Source organism: Cupressus sempervirens, chromosome 3 (assembly GCF_028749045.1).
Source record: "Cupressus sempervirens isolate cs-2001-9-10 chromosome 3, ASM2874904v1, whole genome shotgun sequence".
Taxonomy (NCBI): domain Eukaryota; kingdom Viridiplantae; phylum Streptophyta; class Pinopsida; order Cupressales; family Cupressaceae; genus Cupressus; species Cupressus sempervirens.
Window position 1 is genome coordinate 575,168,971 of NC_143120.1, and position 26,474 is coordinate 575,195,444.

Below are 26,474 nucleotides of genomic sequence, written 5' to 3' on the forward strand. Positions count from 1 at the left end.
CTTACATACAACTTTACAATATTGTTGATAAGATATTTATTAGTAACTTAGTTAATTTGACGCTACTAATTGTCACAACTTAACACATTCGATTAGTCTATTATAATTTAACCATCACACGAGCATAATAGATACAAATAATGAGAACAATATGATATTCTATACTATTTGTATTGATAAAATGCGAATAGTAGCGAACAATTTAATATACTTATCAAATCAATAAATTACAGACAAATAAACAACTCAACTATAAAGGACGAGTTATGTATAATTCAACTCTAAGACAAATAAAAATTTCTTACTGATTTATTGTTGGACAAACCGTGATGAAGGCACTCAAAATCTTGATGCTTAATTCAACACAACTGAATCCATACAATTTCTGGAAGCAATACTCAAAAATCGAACTCCCCTCTTGCTTTGTTCAAATCTCCAACTCCTCTTCCAGACAAAAAGATGTCAACAGTATGATAAGAAGTATTACAGATTTGGAAACGCAATAATCTGAATGTCACTTAAAATGATAAAAGTTTTTTTTTTCCCCTTTGGCTTTTTCATTTCACATATTTATAAACAAGAAAGGGGTGTCGGTTGTTCTTCCAAACACCACACCCTTTCATAATAAAAAACTAACCCATTGTTAAAAAACTTTAATATAACTTTAAGTAAATTGAAAATATCCGCTAGCTTTAATCATCCTTTGCTTAATGTTTCTTCATCGGGCAGAGACTTGCATCCTTAATGTACATCGTTTGAGCATTCTAGTTATTGGTGATGCATTCCTGGTTATACAAAATCGAATGCAAAAAACTCCATCCTTCCACTCGCAACTCACAAAACTTCTTCTCTTATACCCGACAGTGTTTATCTACTCTTCCGCGCGTGAAGATTTCTGCTTGCGATCTCGTTATACAAATCTTGCATAAATGGGAATATTTAATAAAACTTCAGGCTCTAAGCTCCTGTCCTGCGAGTTTTTCAAAAAAGACGCTTCCATGAAAGCCTGCTGCTACGCAATGCACAGACCTGCAAGCAAACAACACAACAGTAAGCATGCAAAATATTAATCGAAATTACTCAGTATTCGATGAAGATCTCCCCTCAACCATATGTTTTCAGATTCGGGTGGGTTTCTATTGTAGATATATCTAATGCTGCCAATACTTAAGTTTGTGACCTTGCAGTCATTCACCATTTATAATCATCGTGCGGTCTTGAAAACACATTTTGGCGCCCCTCTTCGATTTTAAATCTCTACCGTCAACATATGATGTGCTCCTTATTGGAAGTTTGACCCACACAAATTATCTTTCCCATCGCACTCCATCATCAAACTCGTGTAAATCTACTGTTGACAACTTACCAAAAATAGCAAGGGCTTTCCTGAAGGATCTCTCTGGAGACATTAAGAAGAAAATCACTCGAGTCAAGGATGTAGAGAACACTTTTGAACTCAGCTTCACCCTTAGTTGCGAAATGAGAATATGCCAAAAGATCAAAAAATTGATAGAATGTTTCTTGAAAAATACATGCTTCCAATAGTTTTTTCATTTGAGATAAAATTCAAGCTATAATGAATGACTCTCTGCTTACTGCCCAATAATCTATTAGTGATCTTCTTGAATAAGCAGATGCAATATCCATCTCCCACATAAAATATTAAAAGCAAAGACTATAATGCCTAATCTTTATGACTTGTACAGGCATTTCTTATGCAACTTAACTCAGACGTTCTCAAACTTTGCTAATTATCCTCACATTATCATCTATTGAAAAATCTATGATTTGAATCTCACCATTTGCTCCACCTCCCTACCTAGGCTCTAAAATTTTTTTTAAGAAGTCCTTCAGAAATGTTTCTTAGGTCACTGTTGATTAATGACTACATGGAAGTAATCTCATCAAATGCTGAATTTCCAAATCGGATTTACCCAGAATGGCATACCACACTCCAGATTGAAATGAACACGACCTCTAATATATTCCCATCCATTGCTATCAATGACAAAAATAATATGTGAATATGCTCAAAACAGCATGCTTCCTCTGGCCACAGAGAACTCTACAACATGCCATATATTCTTTCAAGATGAACTTTATCAATAATACGAGGCCCAGCCAGCTTATCCCTTTGAACAATTAAAATCTAGTCAATCACATCATCAGCATGCTGTTTGAATCATGAATAATCCAGTGTATTAATTGATTGACGATTTACAACTTTGACAGGCTCTTGGATGAGACTTATTTCATTTTAGAGTGTGTTTACATCCTTTCAAGGTGATCCAGATTTGACCCAGCCTTTGCAACAACAGATTTGAAAGCTGAGAAAAAGCCTTTTCATGATTATTCTTTCTGCAAGTATTTCAAGGGAATTGAACCTCAGTGTGATATTAGCCCCAAAGTATCAAGAAGTTGACCATATTCATCATGCTGCAAGGAGGAGCTCTATCAAATCTTGGTGTGGCTGATCACACAATCTGTAAGTGTTCTTTCTCTTTATCTTGTATCTATCCTTTCCATGTCTAGTACAAACTGAATATTTCCCTTGAAAAGATATATGAACAATAAACTTAAAACCTCTCAGACTAAAAACATATGTGCCCCTACTGCAAACTGTATTAAGTAATGCCCATTTAAGTGGGTGACCAAATATCATAGCGTGCTTCTTCTACACATCATTTTCTCATCAAAATATAAGAAAGAAACCTCTCCGCAACATTTGTTCGTATGAATAGAATAATGAAATCCTGGGTTCCATCAGTATGTTCAAACCCTCAATGGGGAGGTATGCCAGGAGAAATGTCTATAAGAGCTTCATCATGATCACTCAAGATATTTTGGAGATCATCATCTTGGGGAGGTGTCCGTTGCCCTTTTATGGGTTCTGTCGAGACAAAACAATGTGCAGCCCAAGCAACGTCATCACACTGAAAAATTGCCTCCATCCAATGTGCAAAAACTTCCTTCGGTCCTTCATTGGCCATTCCGCGGAGAACAACCTTCTTCCCATTGACAAAAAAATTTAAGTCCATTCGTTTGAAGCTCTGAGTGTATTCATCAAGTGTCTCCATCCATTATATGCCCATAATAACCTCCATATCATCTAGGTGCACTATGAAGAAATCCTCTGTCACCATGTGATTCACCATTGTGATCCTTAGCTTAAGAAAAAGGTGTGTACAGCGCAACCTTGACCTGAAATCCTGTGTGTCTCCGTATGTAGACCTCTTCGATTCACTTGAGATGAGTTTATGAAGTTTAGAGTGGCTCCCCTATCGAGCATCACCATAACCCTTTGTCCTTGAAGGGTTCCCCGTACACGAAACACTATGCACCTCAGGCTACCGGCTAGGGCGATAGTTCTTCTACGCCATACCAAAGCTAGAATTCTTTCTGTATGGTTCAAACTAACCGTTTTGGTGTCCTTGTGGTGTTGGTTATCTTCGAAGGGTATATCATCTTGTTCGTCCTCATCATTGGATACAACCTCAATGTAGTAGATTTTTCCTTTCCTAAGGCATCTGTGCCCAGGTTCCCTTGGTCATTTGCAATTGAAACATAGTTTCTTCCTTCGGAGCTCCTCTCTTGTAGCTTTGTCCAACAATGACTTCCTAGGTGGAGGTTTACTATCTTTGTCCCTTGGAAATACTAGCAGTTTTAAATGTGAGTAACTTCGAGAGGATGATGCCAATGATGATGCCATACTTCATGCCTTCTTAATGGCCTTCGTTAGGGTGGAAGGATTGAACCCTTTTACTCAATCTTTCAGTGGTTTTGTCAGTCCATCCATGAAGAGCACTATCCATCTTATTTCAGAAATGTCCATGACCAAAACAAAGAGTTTCTGAAATTGCCCAATGTATTGGTCAATTGATCTAGTTTGCCTCTGCCGTGCCAAATCTTTGAAATTGAGTTTCGAATCATTACCATCAAATCGATCTACCAATCTCTCAGTGAATTCCACATAAGTATTTATTTGATCATGCCCTAGTGTGATGGTATTGTGATGCCACCATTCATGCGCTACTCCCTCTAAGTGCAATGCCGCAAATTTAATTGCTTCTTCTTTTGGCATAGGATTAAATTGGAAGTAAGTATTGGCCTTCATTACCCATGCTTGTGCAAATATGGATCTGGATCCATCAAATGGAGACAAATTTACGTTTGTCAACTTCCTTCTGAGATCATCGTTAAAATGTCCTTGGTTTTCGGCTCCCAAATATCTCATTCTTAGATCTGCGTAATCTTGTAGGATGTCTTCCTCCAAATTCGCATTCTTCCAGTCTTCTCTCAATTGTTCTTGCATTTCTTCAAAGATTGGCTGCTTCCCTCTGTGTGATGCCTCCGTCCGTGGAGGAAATGACAGGATGGAAGGTCGAGCACGTGTTGGATGAGGATTTTCTTTACTTGACACCGAGTCCACGCTGTGACCATTTTGTTTACTGGATATTTAATTATCTGCCAATTTCTTGAGAGTTTCTTCTAAGAGTCGTTGAGTATCATTGATCTATGCTTGATTCCTTACAAGTTCTCTTAGTAGTGCCACAAGTACAACAACTATGGGTTCCAGTTCTGCAGCTATTCTATCAACAAAATGGGTTTTACTTCTTTTTTGACTGTAAACTCTCATTCACTGTCCACAAGTTGGCAAGATCGAAGCTCTCATACCACTGTAATGTTCCCAAGTGGTAATCACCTTAGAAAAATGAGTCTGATGTTCTTGGAGGTGAAAAAATGTGAGTGGAAATGTATGGGGATGAAGCACTAGGCAGTATGGTAAGGTAGTACAGGCTGTACGAGGTCAGCCCAAGCATATAGGAAGACCGTAGGGTTGCTGATGTTGTTTGTACGGTGGTGGAATAGGGTGACTGTAGCAATCTGTATGGTGGGGAGTAGATGACTGTCGTACGGTGGAGACAACAGGAGAATGAAAGGTTGTACAGTAGATCCAAATGTCCGTACGTTATGTAAGGAGGGAGTTGGAGGAGTTGGCCGTATAGTGGACGATGTAGCAGTACGGGAAGATGGGCTTTGTGCGGGGTGAAGTGGATAGTGTACGGATAAAGAAGTAATGCTCAGACATGCAATAAACTTAGAGATCCAAATTAAAAAGCCAAACAAGAATGGAGATTAAACATGAATAATCCTTCAGATTAACATTTGCCAAAAGATGGTGCTTTGATTTGCCAAATCCAAGTGAAGTAGTTGCATGCAACAACAGAATAGGGTGAGGGTTGAATCCCACCGAAATCGCACGAGCCAAATGGAGAAGATCTTTCACTTTCGAAATGGTGAATAAAACCAGAAAAAAAGAAATTCTTTATACACAAAAATAATTCAAAATGCATACCTAACAACTACAAGCCGTGCTTAAATACCCATCGGGGAAAACTTTCCAAGGGTGTACAAAGATAGCCGAGGGCTACACAAACGTACAGAAACAAAACAAAAATGGGTCTGAAATATACTAAATCAATCGGCCCGTTAACAATAGTTTGATTAATAATTTATTTTATAACAGGTTCATTACATGAACCGACAAATATGCTGCATTATTTCAAATTGGAAGAGAATTTTAAGTAAGAATTTTTTTTCAGCATTTTAAGTAAGGAAATTTCTACCAGCAGAATGAGAGAAGGGCAAAAAAATAGTAATCAACAAGCAAATGAGGGCAACAAAACAATCCGTCATGCAACGTTATAGCGAATCATCATGTGAAAGGAGGAAATAGGAATCTGAATTTAACAACAGTACATTTTGAGAAAATAGCAATCAGCTGTAAGCCAAAACAATGAGCCTTATTAAAGTTATATTTCAGAATGTAGTGAACAAAGTGGAAAGTTAAACAGAGCTGCCATTTTTGAACGTAATTGTTCCAACGTTCTATATATCAGCAAAGGTGAATTTCCTCTCATTTATTTCAGAAAAATTATAGTGCTGGAAACAAAAGGAATGAAAGTATTATTTTACATTCAGAATATTTAATGAAAGGAAAAGCATTTTGGCTCTATATTCTTAAACAAATGAATCAGCAGTATCAAATTCCTAAGTTATCTCAGCATATCAAGCATAAAGATGGAGATTGGTCTGAAAGTCATGGTAATGGGAAGAAGTTCAGTGTGAGGGTGCTAAGAATGAAGACATGGAAGCAGGAAAACTGTATAGTACAAACATCAAAGTTTCTAACAAACTCAAAGTTCTTGAGAATTCGACATATCCAAATTCTTTAAGGTTACAGATGGAATGGGAGGTACTGAGGTTCAAGAAATAGATTTCAGCTAAAATTGTGGAAAACAAAGAGCCTGTATGTTGCCTAAAATCAACTGTTTGATTAATGGAAAATGAACAAATCTCAGAAAAGGCATCAAAAAAGAATACCCAAAGAAAGAATCCCCAAAAGAGAAATCACAAGTGTTGCAGAAAAATTCCAAGTGTGAAGTTTTGCAGCCAATATGCAAAGAAAATGAAAGAAGATTCTGAAAGTAATTCCATGTTTTGCTACACCCAAATTGGGCAAAATAGAGCCCTGGCTGAGTTAAACAAGATGTTTGAGCTTCATTCTTTCCTGCTATATGATCAAACCCTTAACTTCTAGCATAAAATGTGCTTAAAATGTGTCCAAAAAATGAAGATAGAGGTACAGGCAGCGGCATAAACTAAGCATCAAACATTTTCAGCTATTTTCTATCACTTTTGGCGTATATTTTAAGATGAAATAAAGCAAAATGCGGTAACACTCATCTGCAGATAGAGAAGAATCTCGTAAAATCCATGTTGGGAGTTCTCAAAACCCTTTAGAAACATCAGCTGGTTTAACAAGGAAAAGGAAAGAGTTAACCGCAAATATCAAAGACAATGAGAGATATAACCAAAAATGCTGTAAAGAATGCCTAGAGTCTACCAAGGAATCATGGTTTTACCTCCAAATAAGAAGCTTTCAGCATGATCCCATCAATATCAACAAATATGACAAGAAATATGAGCAAAGAAACAAATGCCCTAGGTTTGAAGCTCATACCCGAGCAAAGAAGTCTACAGGAAAGCCTTTCCAAAAAATGACATAAAATTTACCAAAAGAATAGCAATTGAATGATTCAAAAAAGAAATGCACAAAATTTCACCTTCTAGGAGAAAATATTGTTCCTTTTGAGCATATTGTGTCCCTAGATAGGGAAAAGAAGAAAATCTCCACGAAAACTAGAAGATAACCTTATTCATGGTGGTTGATTCAAGATAATGAAGCCATGTTTGAAGCAATAAATGCCTAGATAACTTCAAAAGGAACACATCATAACTCTAGCAACTGGAAATAATCCGATGTGCTGTGAAGTAGAGAAAATGCCAATGCAACAAACAAAAGAAAACGGTGGCATCTTCTAGATTTACCAAATAATGGGAAAAGGAAATGATTGGAAGTAACAAAGATCTCCAGCTATGACGTCTTCAAGAAGCACAAGAACGAATTTCCTTAATGGCAGCAAAAACTCTATCTTTTCTTCAGATCTCGTATTCAACGAGAGCTGAAGAAAACATAGAATAATAAGATACGATGCAACGATGCCAAAATGTAGAATGGAAATATTACCCAAGTTCATAGAATAATAAGATACATAGAGAGAAGTAACATAGAACATGCCTTCTTACCACAACATTGAGATGGTGAGGAAATGATTTATTTTATTAATACCAAAACTTTATGAGTACATCAACAATATTCCAAAGTTCTTATAAAAGGGTCAAGTGGTTGGGAAAATGAACCGACGCATTCCCTCACTTCCTCACTACGCAACCCGCTCAAGCTTAACAATTGCTAAGTACCATATTACTTTATTATGTACTACACTTTAATTGAGTGGAGTTAAGCTCATTTTAATTTTAGCAAGTTCTTGAGTTAGTTTGACAACATACGGAAGGAATAGGACTTATTGGTTGAATTAACTTTGTCTTGTAAGTTGGAGGGGTTTTTATGACCATTTTGAGCATTTTATGGACAGTTTTGAGTGAGTCATAAGGGTGTTTGTGATGTAGTGGAGCTTTATTAGGGGTGGGACTTTATTTTGGAAGTTTCTAGGCCCTTTTTTCCAGGGTATTTTTTGGCATCCGACCCAAGGGGTTGTTTAATGTTTTTAGTGTGTTTTCAGAGCTCATTTTTGTCAGTTTTGATTATTGAGAGAGGACTTGGTGATTTTTCTAGATCCTTGGTCTTTTGGCATTATATTTTCTATAACTCAGTTTTGAAGTGAATATATTTGAAGGCCTTTTATATGCAGATTATAAAGTCTTGTCCTACTTGTTGTTGTAGTCTAGTTGAATAAAGTGATTGATAAGGTAGAATTTTGAAGTGTTGTCAAACCTTCTCATTCAGTCTGTCTCATGTATTTGTTTCTTGCTGTAAGTAATCATTATGCGGGTTATTGACTATGTTGTTTGAATGATCAAGAATTGTCGTGTGGAAGTTATTCCCTTTTCAATTTTCCTGTTATTTTAACCAGTTAGTGAAATATTTATGTATAAGAGGTTCATAACAAGTTGTGATTCTGAAATTCTTGTCTGCAAGTGGATTACTGTCATAGTGAAAGTGTTCATTTCCATAAAGTTGTTTCATTATAGGTTCATGCAGTGGAAGTTTCAAGATTCTCATGTTTCCTAAGTTATTAGTCATTTAATTCTAAGTTTCTCTATAGCTTTTCCTGAAAATTCAGTAGTTAAGAAGCTAGGAGCCGGTCTTATCCGAAGATTCACTCCATTTTCAAGTGAGCCACAGCTTAGGAGTGTTTTAATGTTTCCTTGAAATGTTGAGTTTTTGTCAAACTTAACAAGGGTGCAGTTTTAGTTAATAACAAATATAGCAAAGTGAAAGCCCGCAACTAGAAGGAACCTCCGGGTTGTCTCATTTGTTCACGCAATCTATTTGCATTGTTTAGTATATGAGCATCCTTATTCAAGAGAGAGTTGGATATTGAGTGTTTCATTCAAAATACTAAGTATTCAGTTTTACATGTTGTAGTGGCATAAAACTCACATCAACAAGACACAACATTATCATCATTGCAAGAGTATATCTACAAACCAGATACAACAATTAATCCCCGTAAGAGATATTACTTTCAGCCTTGTATGTATTAAGTGCTTATAATAGAAACAAGAAACCATATTGCTAGAAGCAATATCGATTTATATACCATTGCGGATATTAAAAGAATAATATCAGAAATAACAATATGGTAAAATTATCTTTGAAATCATTGTTATAGCACTAGTCCTGTGCATTTAGTACAGATTCTATCAGTTCACTATAGCATATCTTAAGCAGCGTATATCTGAGAGTCTGAGACAACAAGTGGCTTTGATAATTGATTTCAAGTACATAATTGTTCCTAGATTTTGCAGCAACTAATCCCTGCAAGTGATATTACTTTCAGCCTTGCATGTATTAAGTGCTTATAATAGAAACAGCAAACCAGATTGCTAGAAGCAATTTCAATAATAATATCAGAAATAACAATAGACTAAAATTATCTTTGACCTTATTGTTGTAGCACTAGTCCTGTGCATTTAGTACAGATTCTATCAGTTCACTATAGCATATCTTTATCTGTGCATATCTGAAACAAGAAGTGCCTTTGATAATTGATTTTTAGTACATATTTGTTCCCGAACTATTTATCATGTAAGTTTGTAGATGAATCAGAAATAAAAAATCTGATAAACTCAGGTACTTATCCCATAATTACTAGTTATAAAATGGGGATATTACATTGGAGAAAGGACCTCCAGTTTGCTTCAAATAATTGCACAGGGAAGAGTGTCGACAAATAATTTGTCAAGACCAGAAGAATTGAAAAATGAGGAATAATAGTTTTGTAGGTGTGTTGGAGGTGCTTAAGACACCCACAAGAGTTGTAATATGAAGGGAAGAATCAGATTTCAATAGTTTATTGAAGCCATGAAAGTATGAAGAAATGAGGACTTGAAGATTTGTAGGCATCAAATGCTAGAAACTTTATAAAAATTTTGACTTATTTTTCTTGTTGATCAATATATATAATCGTTGTGGAAGTATTTTGTTGTATGAATGTGCATATGAGAGTTTCAGCAAATTTTTTTTCAGGTTTTGTTTCTATGTTGTGGATTGGAGGACATGTTAAGGTTGCAAGATTGGGTAGTTTGATAAGGCCGTGATGCAGGGGTGACAACTATAAGGACAACCCAACCAAGTCTCTTCCCTTTGTAATGACTTATGGTTTCAACAAACTTCCTCCGTTTGCAGAATCCTCCCTACTTCAAGTCCCTACAGCCCCTTGCAATCCTAAGATTCTCCTAAATCACCTTGACAAACAACCAACTGTCAAGCATATGCTCTCATTCTGTCCAATTAGGTTAACAATTAGGTTTCCACTCATTCCCCTAATAGTCATCCTCCCTACAAATGGCTTAAACACACTCCAATCTTCCTAGACATGTGTTGGACACACATTTGTCACCTTTGAGGCATAGAGGACCTATCCCAACAGTTCCCAAAACTTTCTTCCTTTCTCTCTATGCTAATTGCTGTGATAGGTCAATTAGACCTACTTAAGTCTGCTGGCCTTGGTTTTCCCCCACAACGTCTGATTCTTCCAAACACTCTGACAAACAAATCCCAGTTTCAGATACCCTTTTGGGTTCTACACTACTTGTCAAAGTATTGGCTCTTGAACTTGTATCCTACCCTCCAAACTGTATTTGTCCAAATAAACCTAATAGGGCTAATTAGGTCTCTTTTTTAAAGTAACTATGCTTTCTTTGACTCTCCCCACCAATCCAACACTTCTAGCCCTATGCCAAACTGCTGAATCATTGTTACCAACACACAAATTTCCCTTACTGTTATCACTGTTTGCACAATTTCATTAGCCAGTCACAAACGGATGCCTAGTTATGGCCTCTAATTGCTCCTTAATCCCTTATCCTCCTTGTCTGTAACCATAAGAATGCTATGATGCATCCTTAGGTCTCACTTTCCATTAAGGGCCATAATTTTCTTATGGTGGAAAGTGCCCTAAATCACATTAAATCAGTCAAGCACTAGTTTACACAGGGTTTCCTAACTGTTTTCAATAAAATGCCTCTATCTTACAGAATGCGTCACTTCAGATCCTCAAACCAAAACCAAAAAACAGTCAACTGATTCCTCTACATGTCCATAACAAACCTCTACAAGAATGAATCAATTTGAGAACAAACACAGAGATGCAACATGGATATTGCCATGAAAATAATTAATTTGTTGCTTTCAACTTCATAAAATCCTTCAACCCCTTTCCCAAACATTCATGGGACCTAAAATCATTCCCATAAAATGTGGTCCAAGTTGTCTCAACCAACTTTAAAACGTCTAATCATTGGTTGCAACATTTTGCATAAGAAATTGCAAATTTTTCGTTGTTTTGCAACTTGCCCAATGTCACCCTTGCAAACTAGCGGAAGTTTTCTATTTCACAACTTGTGTACTTGCCAAGTTGTAAAGTGGTGATGAAATGTTTCTAAGACATTATTCTACCCCCCAGGACTCAATTTGACTCTTCTTACCAGACTTGACCAGTTGGCTTACAAACTGCCAATCAGGACAGTAACCTTACATGTTGGGTGTTATTACAATTTTGATGCATCTACCCTATCCCAATACATCATTTCGATTCCAGGAAGTGTACGGGTGCCCCTGCACCAGCCCCCCCCAATCTTGTCTGCATCAAAAGCCAAGGAAGAAGCTACACTTCACTTGTAGGGAGCCATGAGCACCAGCCATAGTTGTCTTGGGGAAGGTACAAATACACCACACAGAAGTGATCTCTAATAAGGATTCTAAGGAGGATGAGCCTGAGACAAATTGCTTTACTTTCTCTTATTACCCTTTTACTTTCCTTCTTCTTTCTCTCTGTTTTAATATTTCTTTTCTTAACTTTTATTTTGGTTTACAAGTAGTGAAGCTTGTATAGAGTTCGGAAAAACCAGAGTGATGCTGAAGTAGGTGTATAATTTTCTAATTCCAATTTCACCTTAGAACTTCCAAAGAACTTAAAGCAATCAAGTGTGAGTAAATGTTGTAATCAAAAGACACAAGCTCTCAAAAATAAAACTAATGACTCCATCCAAATTCATGAGAAATCCTTTTCGAAAGATAAAACTATTAGGAATCCATCTCCAATTCAAGAGAACCTCATGGAAAAGCATCTAGGAAGTGAACTGAACAAATCTATCAGGAAAATACTAGTGTGTGTTGGGGGAGTGGGGCGAAGTGGGAAATGAGGAATAGTGAAGGGATGGGCATAGTGTAGGGGCTGGTTAAGGATGGGAAAACCAAAAAAATCCCTACTTTGCTGAAAGCAATAAAACACCAAGTGTTAAAAAGTGATCACTAGGAAATCACTTCCATTTATTTTTTCATTATTCATGGTTCTACTGATGCTAGGGTTAACTAAAAAAATATATATGGCATCTTTGAAAAGGAAGTTACCATTATTGAAGAATAATGTCAATCAATTGGTGATTTTTTTTCCAATCATAGGTTACAATGACTTTTTCTGACTTTAAGCTAACTACATTTTGGATTCAAGAATTGGAATCAAATAACTTTAGTTCTTTGTATTCATTGTTTGGTAGGGAGATAGATCGACCTCCTCTGTTCCCAGGATTACCACCTTTATTGTTTTGGGATACATGCAGTCATGGCAATGAAGTAAAAGATTCTTTCAAGAGCTACAGTAATCTGTATGAAGCGAAAATAGCATGTCAATTGATCAATATGATGTTGGAGAATGGTATTCCTGGCTATAATATTGGTGTAATTGTTCTCTACAAGTCACAGGTACAAGTATTGTGTAAAAGCTGTTAATTTTTTTTTACAGTGGTTAGATACATGGTATTTATGAAATAATGCATTAATAAAAAATGTTTCTCATTGCATTCCCTGTAGGCATCACTTGTTCAGGAACTTCTTTTTCAAGGTTGCCACATTAAAGGTGGGGAAATCTGTAGATCAAAGTCAACCAAAGTTCCAGAGAACAAGCAACTTGGAATTTCAAAGGACTATAAAGGTAGTAACACAGGAAAAGATAGATACATGGTTGGGGATGTACAGATATCTACTGTTGATTCATTTCAAGGAATGGAGAAAAATATCATCATACTGTAAGTATTTTAACCTAAATATTCAAAAATCTCTAATTGTACAAATAAAAATTTTGTTACAAATATATATCATAATATAGACATGACTTAAAATGTATGCATCCAATGGATTATTATTTCTATCTTAAACTTTACGAAAAGTGTTGGTAGGAATCAAAGAATGACATGCAAAGAAATGGCGGATGTCCTCCTATGGAGAGCATCACATTATATTAATAATTATATGCTCAAAATAGCATGTAGTTACATACTAAAGATAGATGTAGCCTATAAATGGAAACAGGTTACAAGAGACTAACTAATCTAATTGACAAGTGTAAGGAGATACTATATTACAATATTAAACTAATATTCTAATACCTCAGTGACAAAACATGAAAGATCAGAGGTTTGTTTTTAAAGTTAAAATATTGTTAAAGAGATGTGAAGAAATAGGGAGCAACTTTCTCAATAAATGGCCTTGGAGAAATAAATCTGAAGAGATGAAAATAAACTTCTCCTACTGTGGCGTTATTAATTAATTTCCCTATCTTCCAAGCTGACGTGTCTGATTTGGTAAAGTAATCTTTGGGTTAACCTTCAAAACACCACTTGGGTTTCCAATTCATAACAAGGGAATGCTACAAATACAATTTCTTGATTGGAAGCCAACTCTGTATGAGCTGTACCTTAGCCAGATAGTAGTTACCTTTCATTTTTCATTGCAAGTACACAAGTGGAAAGGCACCATCTGAAGGCTGATGCATAGGAACATCCCATAACTGAGAAGGTACATTTACAATGGGAAGGATCAGAAAGTTGTGTCTTCACCTTCTAGGATTAATAACTAGACCATGGTTCATTCGGTGTAGCATGAAAAGTGGGATCATCAAGATTGTGCAGGCCATCGTATGAGCAATTACTTAATCCTGTCTTGCATCACAAAAAATGCATGATTTCCCACAAAGATAAACTAGAAAGTTAGTAATTTCTATAATCTAGTTAATAGAAAGTAAATTGTTCATTCTTGGAAAATTTCTAAACATTCCGTACTAGATTTTTTGGCCATTATCGAGTGTTTACCCTTATCGTGTGACCTTTTGTCACCAAGGGACATGTAATTCCTGCAACTAGTATCAGCAATTAACCTAACATACTAGTCCTTGCGACATGTGAAGTGTCTAGATCCACTTGAATTAGAAAACCGACGATTGCTATTAACACTGTCAAAAAAACCCAGCAACGCATACTCCTTTATGTTTTCCTCAACAATATCTACCATATTAGTTTCATTTTGTTACTTATGGGGCAGATCAAACTATGATATCGTATGATCATTCCTCACATTTCCTAACTTTTGATAGTAGAGCATTTTACCTTAATCCACAATCGTGGAATGAAGAATGAGCTTTGTTACTAGTATTTTGAAACTGTGCAGCAAGTGTACTTTTAAACAGCCCTAATGGACTTCACTCATCTATCGTCGTCATTGTCCCTTTAGCAACAAACATGCACTAACCTTGTCAAATGTCAAAGTTTGGTTTTCCAACAATGGATTTGAAGACTCCACTTAAATCTCATAGGAGGTTGTTAGGCAAGTAAAGGTGTGCTGGTTTTCAAAAGGTTATAAAAGAGTCTATTCCTATCTATTCCTAATGAAAACTAGAATGTTTGATAGTTGTAGTTCCAAATTGGATGTGCTTTGCGAGGTAAACCCAACTAGACACAACCAGTCCTAACTTCTGTGACTTCCAAATCACCAGCATTTGTTACACTCATGTGCATGCAAAAATAACAAACATCTCAACAATCAAACTAGATTTCATAAATAATTTTAGACCAACTTTGCACTGGGACCCACATCAGCAAGCCACACATGTTATGAACTTGAGAAATACAAAACCTTCAAACAAAATAACATCCATGCATCTAACTAAAACAAAATTGAAATAAATTTGGAGAATGTAGAACCATGCAACTCACAGAAGACACGGCTAATCACCAGACCAATGAGAAATCTGCATTCATTTTGGCAGTATAACAACAACAATTCTGAAAACTCCTCTTACTAAATGAGGAGAGGTTAAGCTTCTTTTATAGATTTTATAGTTCCAAGAATCACAGTGATTCATGTGATTCACGCAATTCGACAATTCGATTCAAACCAAATGATTTTTTGTGAATCAGTGAATCGAATCAGCGATCAAGGGTTTATGAAATAAGTTGCTCACTAAATTTCAAGAGCTTTTTTAATTTGCCGATTCGTGGGTGATTCAATTCCAATTCATGACCGATTCACGATTCGATTCGGCCTTGCCGATTCCGATTCTTGTTACTTTGGCATTTTATGTTTCTAATCAATGGCTAGAATTAATTCTTTTCAAGGGCCAAGATTTAGTTTCTAGAACCCTTCTAGGACTAGAAAAACTGTCTTGCACCTACTTCCACCAGGGGATAAATAACTGCACCAACTTCCATTACTGGACAAGACACCTGTACCTACCTTACCTACAGGAGTAAATAACTACTACCTGACATTAGATCATTAAATTATATTTTTTCGAATTTCTGGAATATTTATTCCTTTTTAGATAAAGTACTTTTCAAATATTTTCTCGTAGAATATTTTATTGCAGGGCTAACAATCTTAAATAGTATCCATCTGTATTTTTGGAACTCTGAAAATGCCCCCTTGACTATATGTGGCATCCTTCAACAAGTAGGAATGCTAACATGCATTGGCAGTCAAGGTTTGTACATGATCCTGTAGCTCCCTCTTATCATTAAGTAACTCTGCTAGGCTTGCTTCAGTATGTGCGGGATTTTGAACTTAAGTGTAAAATAAGTAAAGAAATGATATAATATAAAATAATATAAGTTAACTAACTCTAATTAGAGATCAAGAGATATGTAATAAAGAGACGCAAGTGCTTCAAAATAAGATATAAGAGGGCAGAAAGCTCATTTGACAAAGAAAGGTGAAGGGGAGCAATAAAAAGAGAGGAGTTAAAGAAGGATTAATAGAAGAGGAAAGGAATGTGAAGAAAATAAGTGAATTTTTACACCAAGCTGTTAAATTTTCTGTTTTCTAGACTTTGGTGCATAAGTATGTTGTTTTGAAAATTTTGCATGTCTTGTTTCTTCCTTTTCATTGCTCAATGAAGCTTCATTTTTACATACTTTGGAAATATTGCACTTTTACATATTGCTTTATGAAATTTCATATTCCTTGCACTATAGCACACATAATAGTAGTTTAGGAAATTTTATCTTTATGAAGTGTTGCTCATTTTTCACCTACTGGCTCAAAATTGAGAGAGCCATTATTGCTAGACTGACTGCTAAATTAAAATGCTTATGATCATGCATTTGGTTATGTGAAAACACTTGATATTTCATGCATATAGATTACATTTAATGATGAAAAGTAAAAGCATCACTAAGAGCAAATATAGACCATAATCTTTTCTGAAAATGTAATTTATTCATGAAGTGTTCGTCATGTTTCACACAGGCCATGAAACTAACCCATGGAAATAAACCAAAATCTGATCTATGCATGTAAATGTAAATGCGGAAAGTAAAGAACAAGAGAGGAAAATGGGTCATGGGTGCCAGCTATTGCCTGGAATGACTGGCTGCGTTGCTGGTTGTCCACATCTTTGATTTTGTTGTTCCTCTTTCCATGCTCCCGCTCCAAATCATGCAAGTGCAAAAATGGATTAGATCGAAATGATCTAAGCAATGGCCAACAATCTTACCATCCTACCTTCCCCGCATAAGCATTTACATCCAAAAATCCCAAAAGTCCTGATTTATTTCCTAACATGTTTGTTTCCTGTGCAACATCCTATATTTGATAGGTATAGGGATATAACCATAGGCTCCCACAAGGGTTATTGAACCCGGTGTGCCTATAAGCGATAGGATCATTGAAAGTTACAAGTTCTATATCAGTCACAGAAAGAAAGAGAATAATATTAAAGGGACATGTATTTATTATGCATGAAACCTTTTATTATCACATTGCAAATCACAGAGAAAAATGAATCATTTAGCTGTTTAAGGCACTAATCATCATTAACTTGAAATCTTGCAGTTAAACAACAGTCAAGGATGCAACAATGAAGTAGTAATTAATAAGCAAAGATGAAGCAATCGGCAAATTCATAACAGTAGGGAACAGGATTTGGGATGCAATAGGTATAAATAAAAGGAACACAATTCAGCATGAATGAAATATTACATCTCGCTTTCTATGTGCATGAAATCTATAAGTTTATAATGTGAGAAGATGAACCTTTCAGTCATTCAATATACATCAGATTGAACCAATGACAGCATTGCAAACAAGAAAGTATTTAACCGCATGACATTAGACTACAAGGTATACAACAGGTGATGGATAAGTAGATTTTTCGATAATCAAATCAAGAATGACAATTTTGTGCCAAGAACATAGATCAATGCAAAATATTTTCAAGGAAAACATTACCAGTGCGTGAACATATAAATTCTATTACATGCTTCAAACAGAGACAAGGAATAAAAGAGCTTTCTTTTATAATCATTCAATAACAGGAAGTGAGGTATCAATATCCCGATATTGATTCATCTTCAGCAAGATAAGCATCAAAGGAAATTTCAGAGATGTCTTAAATTGAATGATAAGGATATGCACAAGAGTATGAGCAAACACAAAGAAACTGATTTCTTTGACCAAAATCATGAAAATATATAATGTGAAATTATTCAAATGATTTCAGATTATTAAAGAAGCATGCTTTTCAGCCTATAGCAGTAAGTACAAGAACCAATGATGCTGGAAATGAGTAAGTCATCAATAGATATCACGAGTTCCTTTTCAAAGTGTGTCCCTTGTGATCAAATCAATAGTGAAGAAATTCATAAGTGCCACTATTACAATACAAGAAGAGTGATGTTTTTAGAAGAGCATAGGGGAATGCTATAAATGAGTTTTAGGTGCAGTAGAAAATGCAAACATGTCACATATAGATACCAAGGATCACAGTTGTTATCACAAGTTATAGCAGCTTGTAGGAAGGAACTGGTAAAAAGGTTAAAGGAGTCTTGGAGGTTGGAAATATGTGCATACATATCAGCATGAACTTCACTGGAAGAGCTCAAGTAAATTCTGGAGATGTTCTACAGGAAAGGTCTGTTTTTTAATGAAAAATTGCAAATGTATTTGAAGAAATAGATACCTAGAATGATCAAAGTCTTCGAGCTAGTCAATACCCACAATCAATTTCGTCTTTCAACATATTCAGATACAGTCATTCTAAGAATAGAAAAGAACAACAAAGAAACCTTAAGAAGGTAAAGCTGACAACAAATGGAGTGGGTGAAGTCACAAAAAATCTCTGCAAGGACAACATAGCCAATGCAAAGCCATTTCCAACCATAGTGCTGAAATCCCAAACAAAATACATTTTGCTAAATGCTCAGGTTAGATTTTTGGAATAAAGTACGAAGAAGCTATGAGTCGTGGAGTTAGACAAAATGACAAAGGAAAATTGCCATATAAGCTGAATGAAAAAGCTTGAAGTCTGCTAGAACCCCAAGAGTGGCAACCAAGATTTTGAGCTAATATGCAGATTTGAGAGTGAAAAAACTGTGAAATATATAGTATAAATAAATGTTCAACTCCTTGTTACAATTAAAAGAAAAATCTCTTTCCCATAGAAAATGCCTTCAAAATGCAAAAATGCTCACCGTTGTTTCGAAGAAGAAACAAGAGTAAGTGAAACGCATTCAGCATTTTTCATGGCGGTTTGCAACATACCTTTAAAATGCAAGCCAGAATATAGAAGTCATGACACTCAATCAAGATGGAGGAAAATTTGCATGTACTTTCAAATATTGCTATACAGATAAATACAACCCAGAATAATGTTTTGGGAAACCCACATACGAAGATTAGAGAGAATCAACGTATATCAGGACTATCCAAAAAAACTTACAAGCTCGGCATCAAACTATAATTCCAGGATTCTTAGAAAATCGATAGGAGGAAATGAGAAAAATAAACACCAAATTGCTCCAAATCTTGCCACGAAAGGGCAAAAGATGATGAACAATGCCTTGGGAGATGACTTTAGAAGCTAACAAGGCAAGGCTTCCTTCAAAGAGTGGTGGCAAAATGCCAAAACATGCCCAAAATATTGTGAGCAAAAAGCAATATTTTCTCCAAACTTTAAGTGGTTGCTCTTGATGTTTCTAGAAAATCTTCACAATAGAAATGAAATGAATTCCAAGTTGAATCACCAATGTATATTGCCCCAAATCAGGTTTCATAAGTTTTGAAGTCCAAGAGATTTAAGATGGGATTTTTATTTGCCAAGTTCAAATTGAAAGTCTGTTGTGGCGTTTTGAAGTAATGACTTAGTTTCTAAGTGTTTTAACACTTGTTTTTGCTAATGTTAAAATATTTGCATTTTATACTGTAAAAGGATTATTAATTGGTATTTTTATAAGCCATTTTCTAATTTAATTAATTAAATGCAAATATTTAGAGGTCTTCCAAGTCTTATCCTATATTCAACCTTGTGCTTATAAGTTTTGACGAATTTCAAGTCAGATTTGACATGTATCAAAGGAGTGAATGTTGAGTCAATTAGTTGGAGTATATGGAGGGAATATAGGAGCTTGTTGGTCGAATTTGACTTTGCCTTGGCAGTTGGAGGGGTCTTTATGACCAATTTGAGCATTTTATGGACAGTTTTAAGTGAGTCATATGGGTGTTTATGACTTAGTGGAGATTTTTCAGGGTTTAGACTTCATTTTGGAAGCTTCTAGGTCCATTTGTGGTGGCTATTTTCAGGGATCCAACCTAGGTAGTTGGAATTTGGTACGTAGTGAGTTTCGAACTCATTTTGTAAGCAGTTCTGATTATTGAGGGAGTAGGACTTAATGATTTTTCTGATCCTTTGTCTTTTTTGGCATCATTTTTTGTGACTCAGTTTTTGAAGTGAATATATTTGAAGGCATATTATTCGCAGATTATCAAGTCCTGTCCTACTTGTTATTATAGTTTAGTTACATCAAGTGATTGGTAGGGTGTAATTTTGAAGTGTTGTCAGACCTTCCTGTTCAGACTTCTGTCTCATGTATTGTCTCTTTTATGTAAGTGACTATTACACAGGCTGTTAGCTGTGATATTTGTTGAATTTTTGAAAAACTATCTTGTGAAAGTCTTTTCCTTTTCAGTTTTTTCTCATTTACAACCAGTTACTGAAATATTTATGTGCAAATGGTTCATAACAAGTTGCGATTCTGGGATTATTTCTACATAATACTTAGTGCTATTGTCAAGTTCTCATTTCTATGAAAGTTAGTATCCACTTTAGTGAAAGCAGTTTTAGGATTTATGTGCTTTGAGTTTTCAGTCATTTAATTTTGAGTTTCTCTATCCCTTTCCCTGGAAATTCAGTAGTTTAGGAGCTAGGAGTCGGCCTTATCCAATGATTCACTCCATTTTCAAGTGACCCACAACTTAGGAGTGTTTCAATTGAGTTCTTGTCAAACTTAACAAGGGTGCAATTTTAGGTGATAACATGAAGATTCAACTTTTTTCCTTTTAATGCATGAATATGTCCTTTAAGAAATTTCAAGTCTTTTTTCTTGCACGTTAATTTGCTTTGTGTCAGGTTTGAAAATGAGGTTATTGATTTCGGGATACCCTCTACTAGCTTAGGGTCTTGCCCTTTCACTTCTTTCAATCCAAGAAGGGATCCTAAGACAAAACTTGGTCAAACCTCTGCAATTTAAGGTATTTTCCAGATTTCAGCATGCAGAGATAGAATGCAGACTTCAACCAAAAACACATTGTAATGTCCTCCTGATAGGTTTAGTCTCAGTTATTACTGAATTAAGATATATTTGATAGTTATGTCCCAAGCTAAGGGATATATGACACTTGAAATTTAACAAACTATTCATTTATTCAATCAGATTAGGTTATTTGTATATTCATTAACACTCATATCCAACCTTATTACTGTTTCAGATTAAAGATGAAAGGAGTAGGTGTTATCGAAGGTGCCTAGATACCAACTGCAATGGGATCCCTTAAAGTTTACAGGTCCAAGCCCTTAGCCTATCTTGTGACTATGCCCGCAAGGCGTTTAGGTCACTAATCCCTACTGTATCTTGGGATAGATATGCCATTGCTTGGATTTACACAAGCCCCTCCTTGGACACATCTCTACCTTCTCTTCTTAGATTAAAATAGTAATAGGTCTTGAATATGTGTTTGTGTGTAATATAACTGATATAATTCTGATATTTATCAATAGATATATAGATGTATATTAGACCCTTCTAAGAGTTCCTTATCATTAAGAGGATTCAAATATCTCCTTTTGTAAATCAGTATTAACTCATAGATGTGCTACAACAATGTTTTCTGTCACACAATGCTAGCCAGTAAACAAATATAGACTTATTTTCTGATATGTTCCATAGAATAGCAGATACGATATATAACCTTTATTCTTTTTGATCCATGCTTTGTTGGAGTGAGGCCGAAGTCCATTCGTACTTTGTTGGACGAAAGGTTTGCACCTCTTGAATAATCAAAAGACATCTCTTTTGCAGATCAGTTTGCCTGAGGAGATTAATTGCCTAGGCCTGAAAAAGTTTAATCGGGAAAAATCGGGAAAAAATCGGGGAAAAAATCGGGAACTAAAAAACCACTAAATTTTAATAAAAAAATGCGATTTTTTTATAGAATTCAAATTTTTTTGCATCTAATGACTTAATTACTAACAATACATAAGAAACAATCATGTTTAGATATATATCAATGCAAAAAGAGTTATTAATCGATAAATTACTAACAAGTAAGTAGTGACAAGTTGTAAATTACTAACAACTAACAAGTTCACAACAGATGAGAAGTATTCTCATAAATAAAGTGTCAAATGTAAAGAGTTCAAATAAGCACATCGACATGACTACAAATAAGTACAAATGTCAAATACAGGACTACATCTTCCTCTTCCCAGTCACTTTACTAGCGAGTGCGGGAGAGGGTAAAGCTCTAGAACTAGAACCCCACAAGGTTTGTGCTCGTGTCTGTGTCTGTGCCAATCCAGGAGATGGTGTAGCTATAGAACTAGATGTCGGTAGCTCCACATTCGCTGCGCGCAAGATGTCAAGGTCCTCTGCAGTAAGCTCAATGTCATCATCCTCATCATCGCCCTCCTCGATGTCATCCAAATCGATGTCATATCTAGTTCCACCCCCTTCCTCCTCCGCAGCCTCCTCCGCGGCCTCCCTCTCCAAATTGGAGATGTCCTCCTGTGTAAATAAGGGACCCTGCTCCTGTGCCGTCCAATCATAATAAGGATCTATCTCATCCAAATCGATTGGCCCAGGAGGATCTTGTTGTGCCTTTTTCATGCGCAATTTAAGATTATATTGCACATAGACCATGTCATTCATCCTCTTTTGGGACAACCTGTTTCTCTTTTTTGTGTGGATGGCCTCAAACAAACTCCAGTTGCGCTCACAATGTGATGCGCTACAAGGCTGTGATAGGATTTTGAGAGCAAATTTTGCAAGATTTGGAGTGCTTGCACCCCAAATGGTCCATCAAGCCACTGCATCACAAAAATTGTACAAGTTAGAAAATACTAATAGATAACAAAAAGTGAAACATAAATATTAATTTAGCATTTGAGATTCAAAAGTTTGTAAATGTATTACCTGGGGTTTGTGTAAGCCTTGCTCTCTTGCAGAGAGAAGTGGAGAACACCTTGCCCCCTGCTGAAGTGAAGATCTCCTGCTCAGCGATGATTTTATCTCTTGTTTCCTTGCTGGTTACCATCTTTTCGATGCACTCACTTAGGCCTCTGATGACCTCTCCATCAGGATCTGCATATGTACCATCAGCCCTAAAACCAAAAACCAAAAACAAATAAGTCTTGCAATTTTAGTACACACCCAACACCCTACGAAAGCAAAATGAACTCAAGTCTTCGTTAACTTAAATTTGAGTAAGAATGAGCTTACGGTATACCTAAAACGTGGGTTGAGGAAATATCCTGCTGCATGAATGGGTTGGTAGAGCTGATTATTCCACCTTCTATCAATGATCTGCCAAATGGGTTCATATTTGATGCTTTCCCCCTTGTAGTAATTTTTGACAGATTCTTTGGCCTTGTCCATGGCCTCATATAGTTCACCCATTGGCGTTTGGTCTCCATCAACCAAATGCAGAACTCTGACTAAAGGCTCAGACACCTGCAATATAAATTTGAAATTAGTTGACAAGTTACAAAATTATTATTTACTTGAGTTACAAACTTAGTATGTTATAAAGTTGTAAAGTGTAAACTAAAACTTAAAGTTTTGTAGTTACCTTTACTATTTCATCAGCCTTATCTTCAAAATATTTATCAAACACAATCCGCACAACATTCTCTCCTTCACTCTTTTTTGAAAATGTGGAAGCAAGCCATTTTTTGGAAACAAACATTTGCTTCAAAGAAGCCAAATTATTGAGAATGCTTTGCAATGTCAAAAAAATCGTTGCAAACCTTGTGACGGCAGGCCTGACAATTTATTTGCCATCAGTGTGCTCTCTCATCAGGCTAAGGACCCATGGGTGATTGTATATGTATTTTGTCACCCGCCTTGCATCCTCCACAATTGGAGTGACCCACTCAAATTTGCCCATGTCCTCTAAAAGAAGGTCAAGGACATGTGCTGCACACGGGGACCAAGAGAGAGTGGGGTGCCTCTGCTGTAGGAGTTTTCCTGCCAATTGTAAAAGCAAATACTAATTAGTTTCCAACTTTTCAAATATATCAAACTATTAAAAATTCTTGTTGTGAAATTCACAATGCACATGCAATATAAAATTACGGTTTACCTACTGATACATATGCAGCAGCATTGTCTGTGATGATTTGCACCACATTTTCCAATGCCAATCTCTAAGACCATGTTCTCCAACATCAATGCCAATGTCTGAGCATTTTTTACCTTGTTGGAGGCATCGATTGATTTCAGGAACACCACATTATCATTACAGCAGGCCAAAAAATTAATTATGGTCCTGCTCTTCCCATCCGTCTACCCGTCAGGAAGAATGGTGCAACCAAATCTTGTCCATTCTTGTTTCTATTCCTCAACAAATGCTTTGGCCCTCTCAACAGCATTTCCAATAAGCCTACAAAAACAAAATTTAGTTATGTCTTAGATTCTTAGTAATTTAAAATTGATTTAGACTTTAGTAATCAACATTCTAATTTCTAGATAAATTAATTAAAATTTAGAACTAAGTAAAAAGTTAAAAATTAAAAGGAAATCGAGTGTAATAAAATTATTCGCTTACCTGTCACCCAACACAAAATGAGAAGGGGACTTGTACCCCTTTCCTGCAACTGTCAACCCTGTGGCCAAAGCCTCCCAATAGGGACTGTCAACAACACTAATAGGAAGGTTGTTGAAAACCCAGAAATTTGCTAGTGCATTGTCCAACTGGTCATGGACCTCCTTATTCCATCTAGTGGCCTCTAATGAAGGTTGTGCACCAGGTGTGTGCCTCGGCACAAAATAGCTCCCTATCCCAGAAGCACTTGCTGATCCTGATGGTGCGGAAGTGCTAGGAGGTGTAGGAGTGGGAGTGGGAGTGGAACTCGTGAAAGAAAAACCACCCTGTTTGCGGACACACGGCCCACGATAAGAGCCAGCCATGCTCTCAATGGCTACCTCCTCCTCCTGAATATCAACGAAACTGCCCTGGGTCTCTGCTATGGCTGCCCTGACATGCAATTTATTCCGCTCCCTTTGCAATTTTTTTGGCTCTCCAGCTGCGAGCAAGGCATTTGCAAACCTTTTTATTTCTTCTGTTGTACTCTCACAAGGATTCGTATCATGTTTTGAGATCCCTGCGATGTGATATTTGAACCGGTAAATGCCCCCGGATATTACTTTTTCACATCGAATGCAAATCACTTTGGTTGGTTCATCGGGTGCTTCATAGGCATATTTCCATGCTTGGTCTCTCGCATTCTTCGGCCTGGTGCGAATGTAGCCTAAGGGGCATGGAGTCAATGGCCATTTCTTTGCCATATAAAACTGCTGCGGGCTGCCTACACATACAAATTTAAAAAAAAAACTATAAATAAATTATAACAAGATCAAAGTTAACAGTTAAACAAAGAATTCAAGCAACATTCCAATAACAGCACCAATAAATTGAAATCCAAATAACATTCAAACAAACTAGCTGCTAGGGTTTCAAATTTTTTTAAAAAAGGAAAATTTTTAGCATAAATTCGATCTAGAATGGAAAAAAATGCAAATGAATGCATTTAATCTTGCTTACATTCATCAAATGCATTCCTAACTAATTAGGAATGTATTTTTATCCATATACATGCAAGAAAAAAAAATACAATCTCTTGCAAAAACAAAAAACAAAGATTCAAATCACTTACCTAGTAACGAAGAAATCGAATCAAAAGGCCTCCAAATGCACTTGATTCCGCCTGTTTCTTGCCAAGAACTCCTTCTCTATCCTCTCATCTCCAAAACGCCCTAAGCAATGTAAAAACATAATGAAAAAAATGTGTTTTTTCGTCACTTTATGTGACTGCCGGGCATGGGCGATTTTTTTGCAACAAATCGCGATTTTTAGGCAGTTAATCTGTGATTTTTTGGAAAAAATCTGCAAAAAAAAATCGCGATTTTTGGGGCGACTAAATCGCCGGCCCCAAAAAACCCCAAAAAATCGCAATTTTATCTCGTATTGCCGATTAATCGGCGATACTCACATCTATGGTTCTATGTGATATAACAAATTTGATTTGTTATTCAAACCATAATCCTTCCTTATTGTTGGTCTATTTAATAAGTTTTGTATACATTTGCTCTTTTCCTTTCTTCATACTTCCCATGCTTAATGTTAATTGATTGATATTAACTTACTTTTGTTGCATGCTAGATAAGCAAAAACATCCTTGTCTCTTATCCTTTATGATCAGTATTTCCATATATAATAACTGTCCTTGCATTTACGACTACTATCTTTCCCCAAACATCTCTGTCATTGTAACGTCTTTTTAGATTACTGTTTGTTTTCTTCATTTTAATCAACTATTATTAGAGTCATGCTGTTGTGTATCCTTCAGTACTTAATATCCCTAGAATCATCGCTGCCACAGAACACAGTGACCTTATATCATTATCTGAATCATTCTCTCTAAGCCAAAAAGTTATTACTTTAATCACACTCTTATAGTCAACCTTTCACTCAAATCACTGCTGTGAATTGAACATATGTT

General features: G+C 36.0%; 1 protein-coding gene across 2 annotated transcripts in view; it reads left to right on the top strand.

Annotated features, from left to right (window-relative positions):
- Positions 1–26,474, top strand: part of LOC149567729 (uncharacterized) — a 379,835-nt gene that overhangs the window by 290,551 nt on the left and 62,810 nt on the right. For both annotated transcript variants that reach the window (XM_089820995.1, XM_089820994.1), the window contains 2 exons: positions 12,649–12,853; positions 12,962–13,176. In XM_089820995.1, the coding sequence (XP_089677121.1) occupies positions 12,649–12,853; positions 12,962–13,176 (420 nt within the window). The remainder of the gene's footprint in view (positions 1–12,648; positions 12,854–12,961; positions 13,177–26,474) is intronic.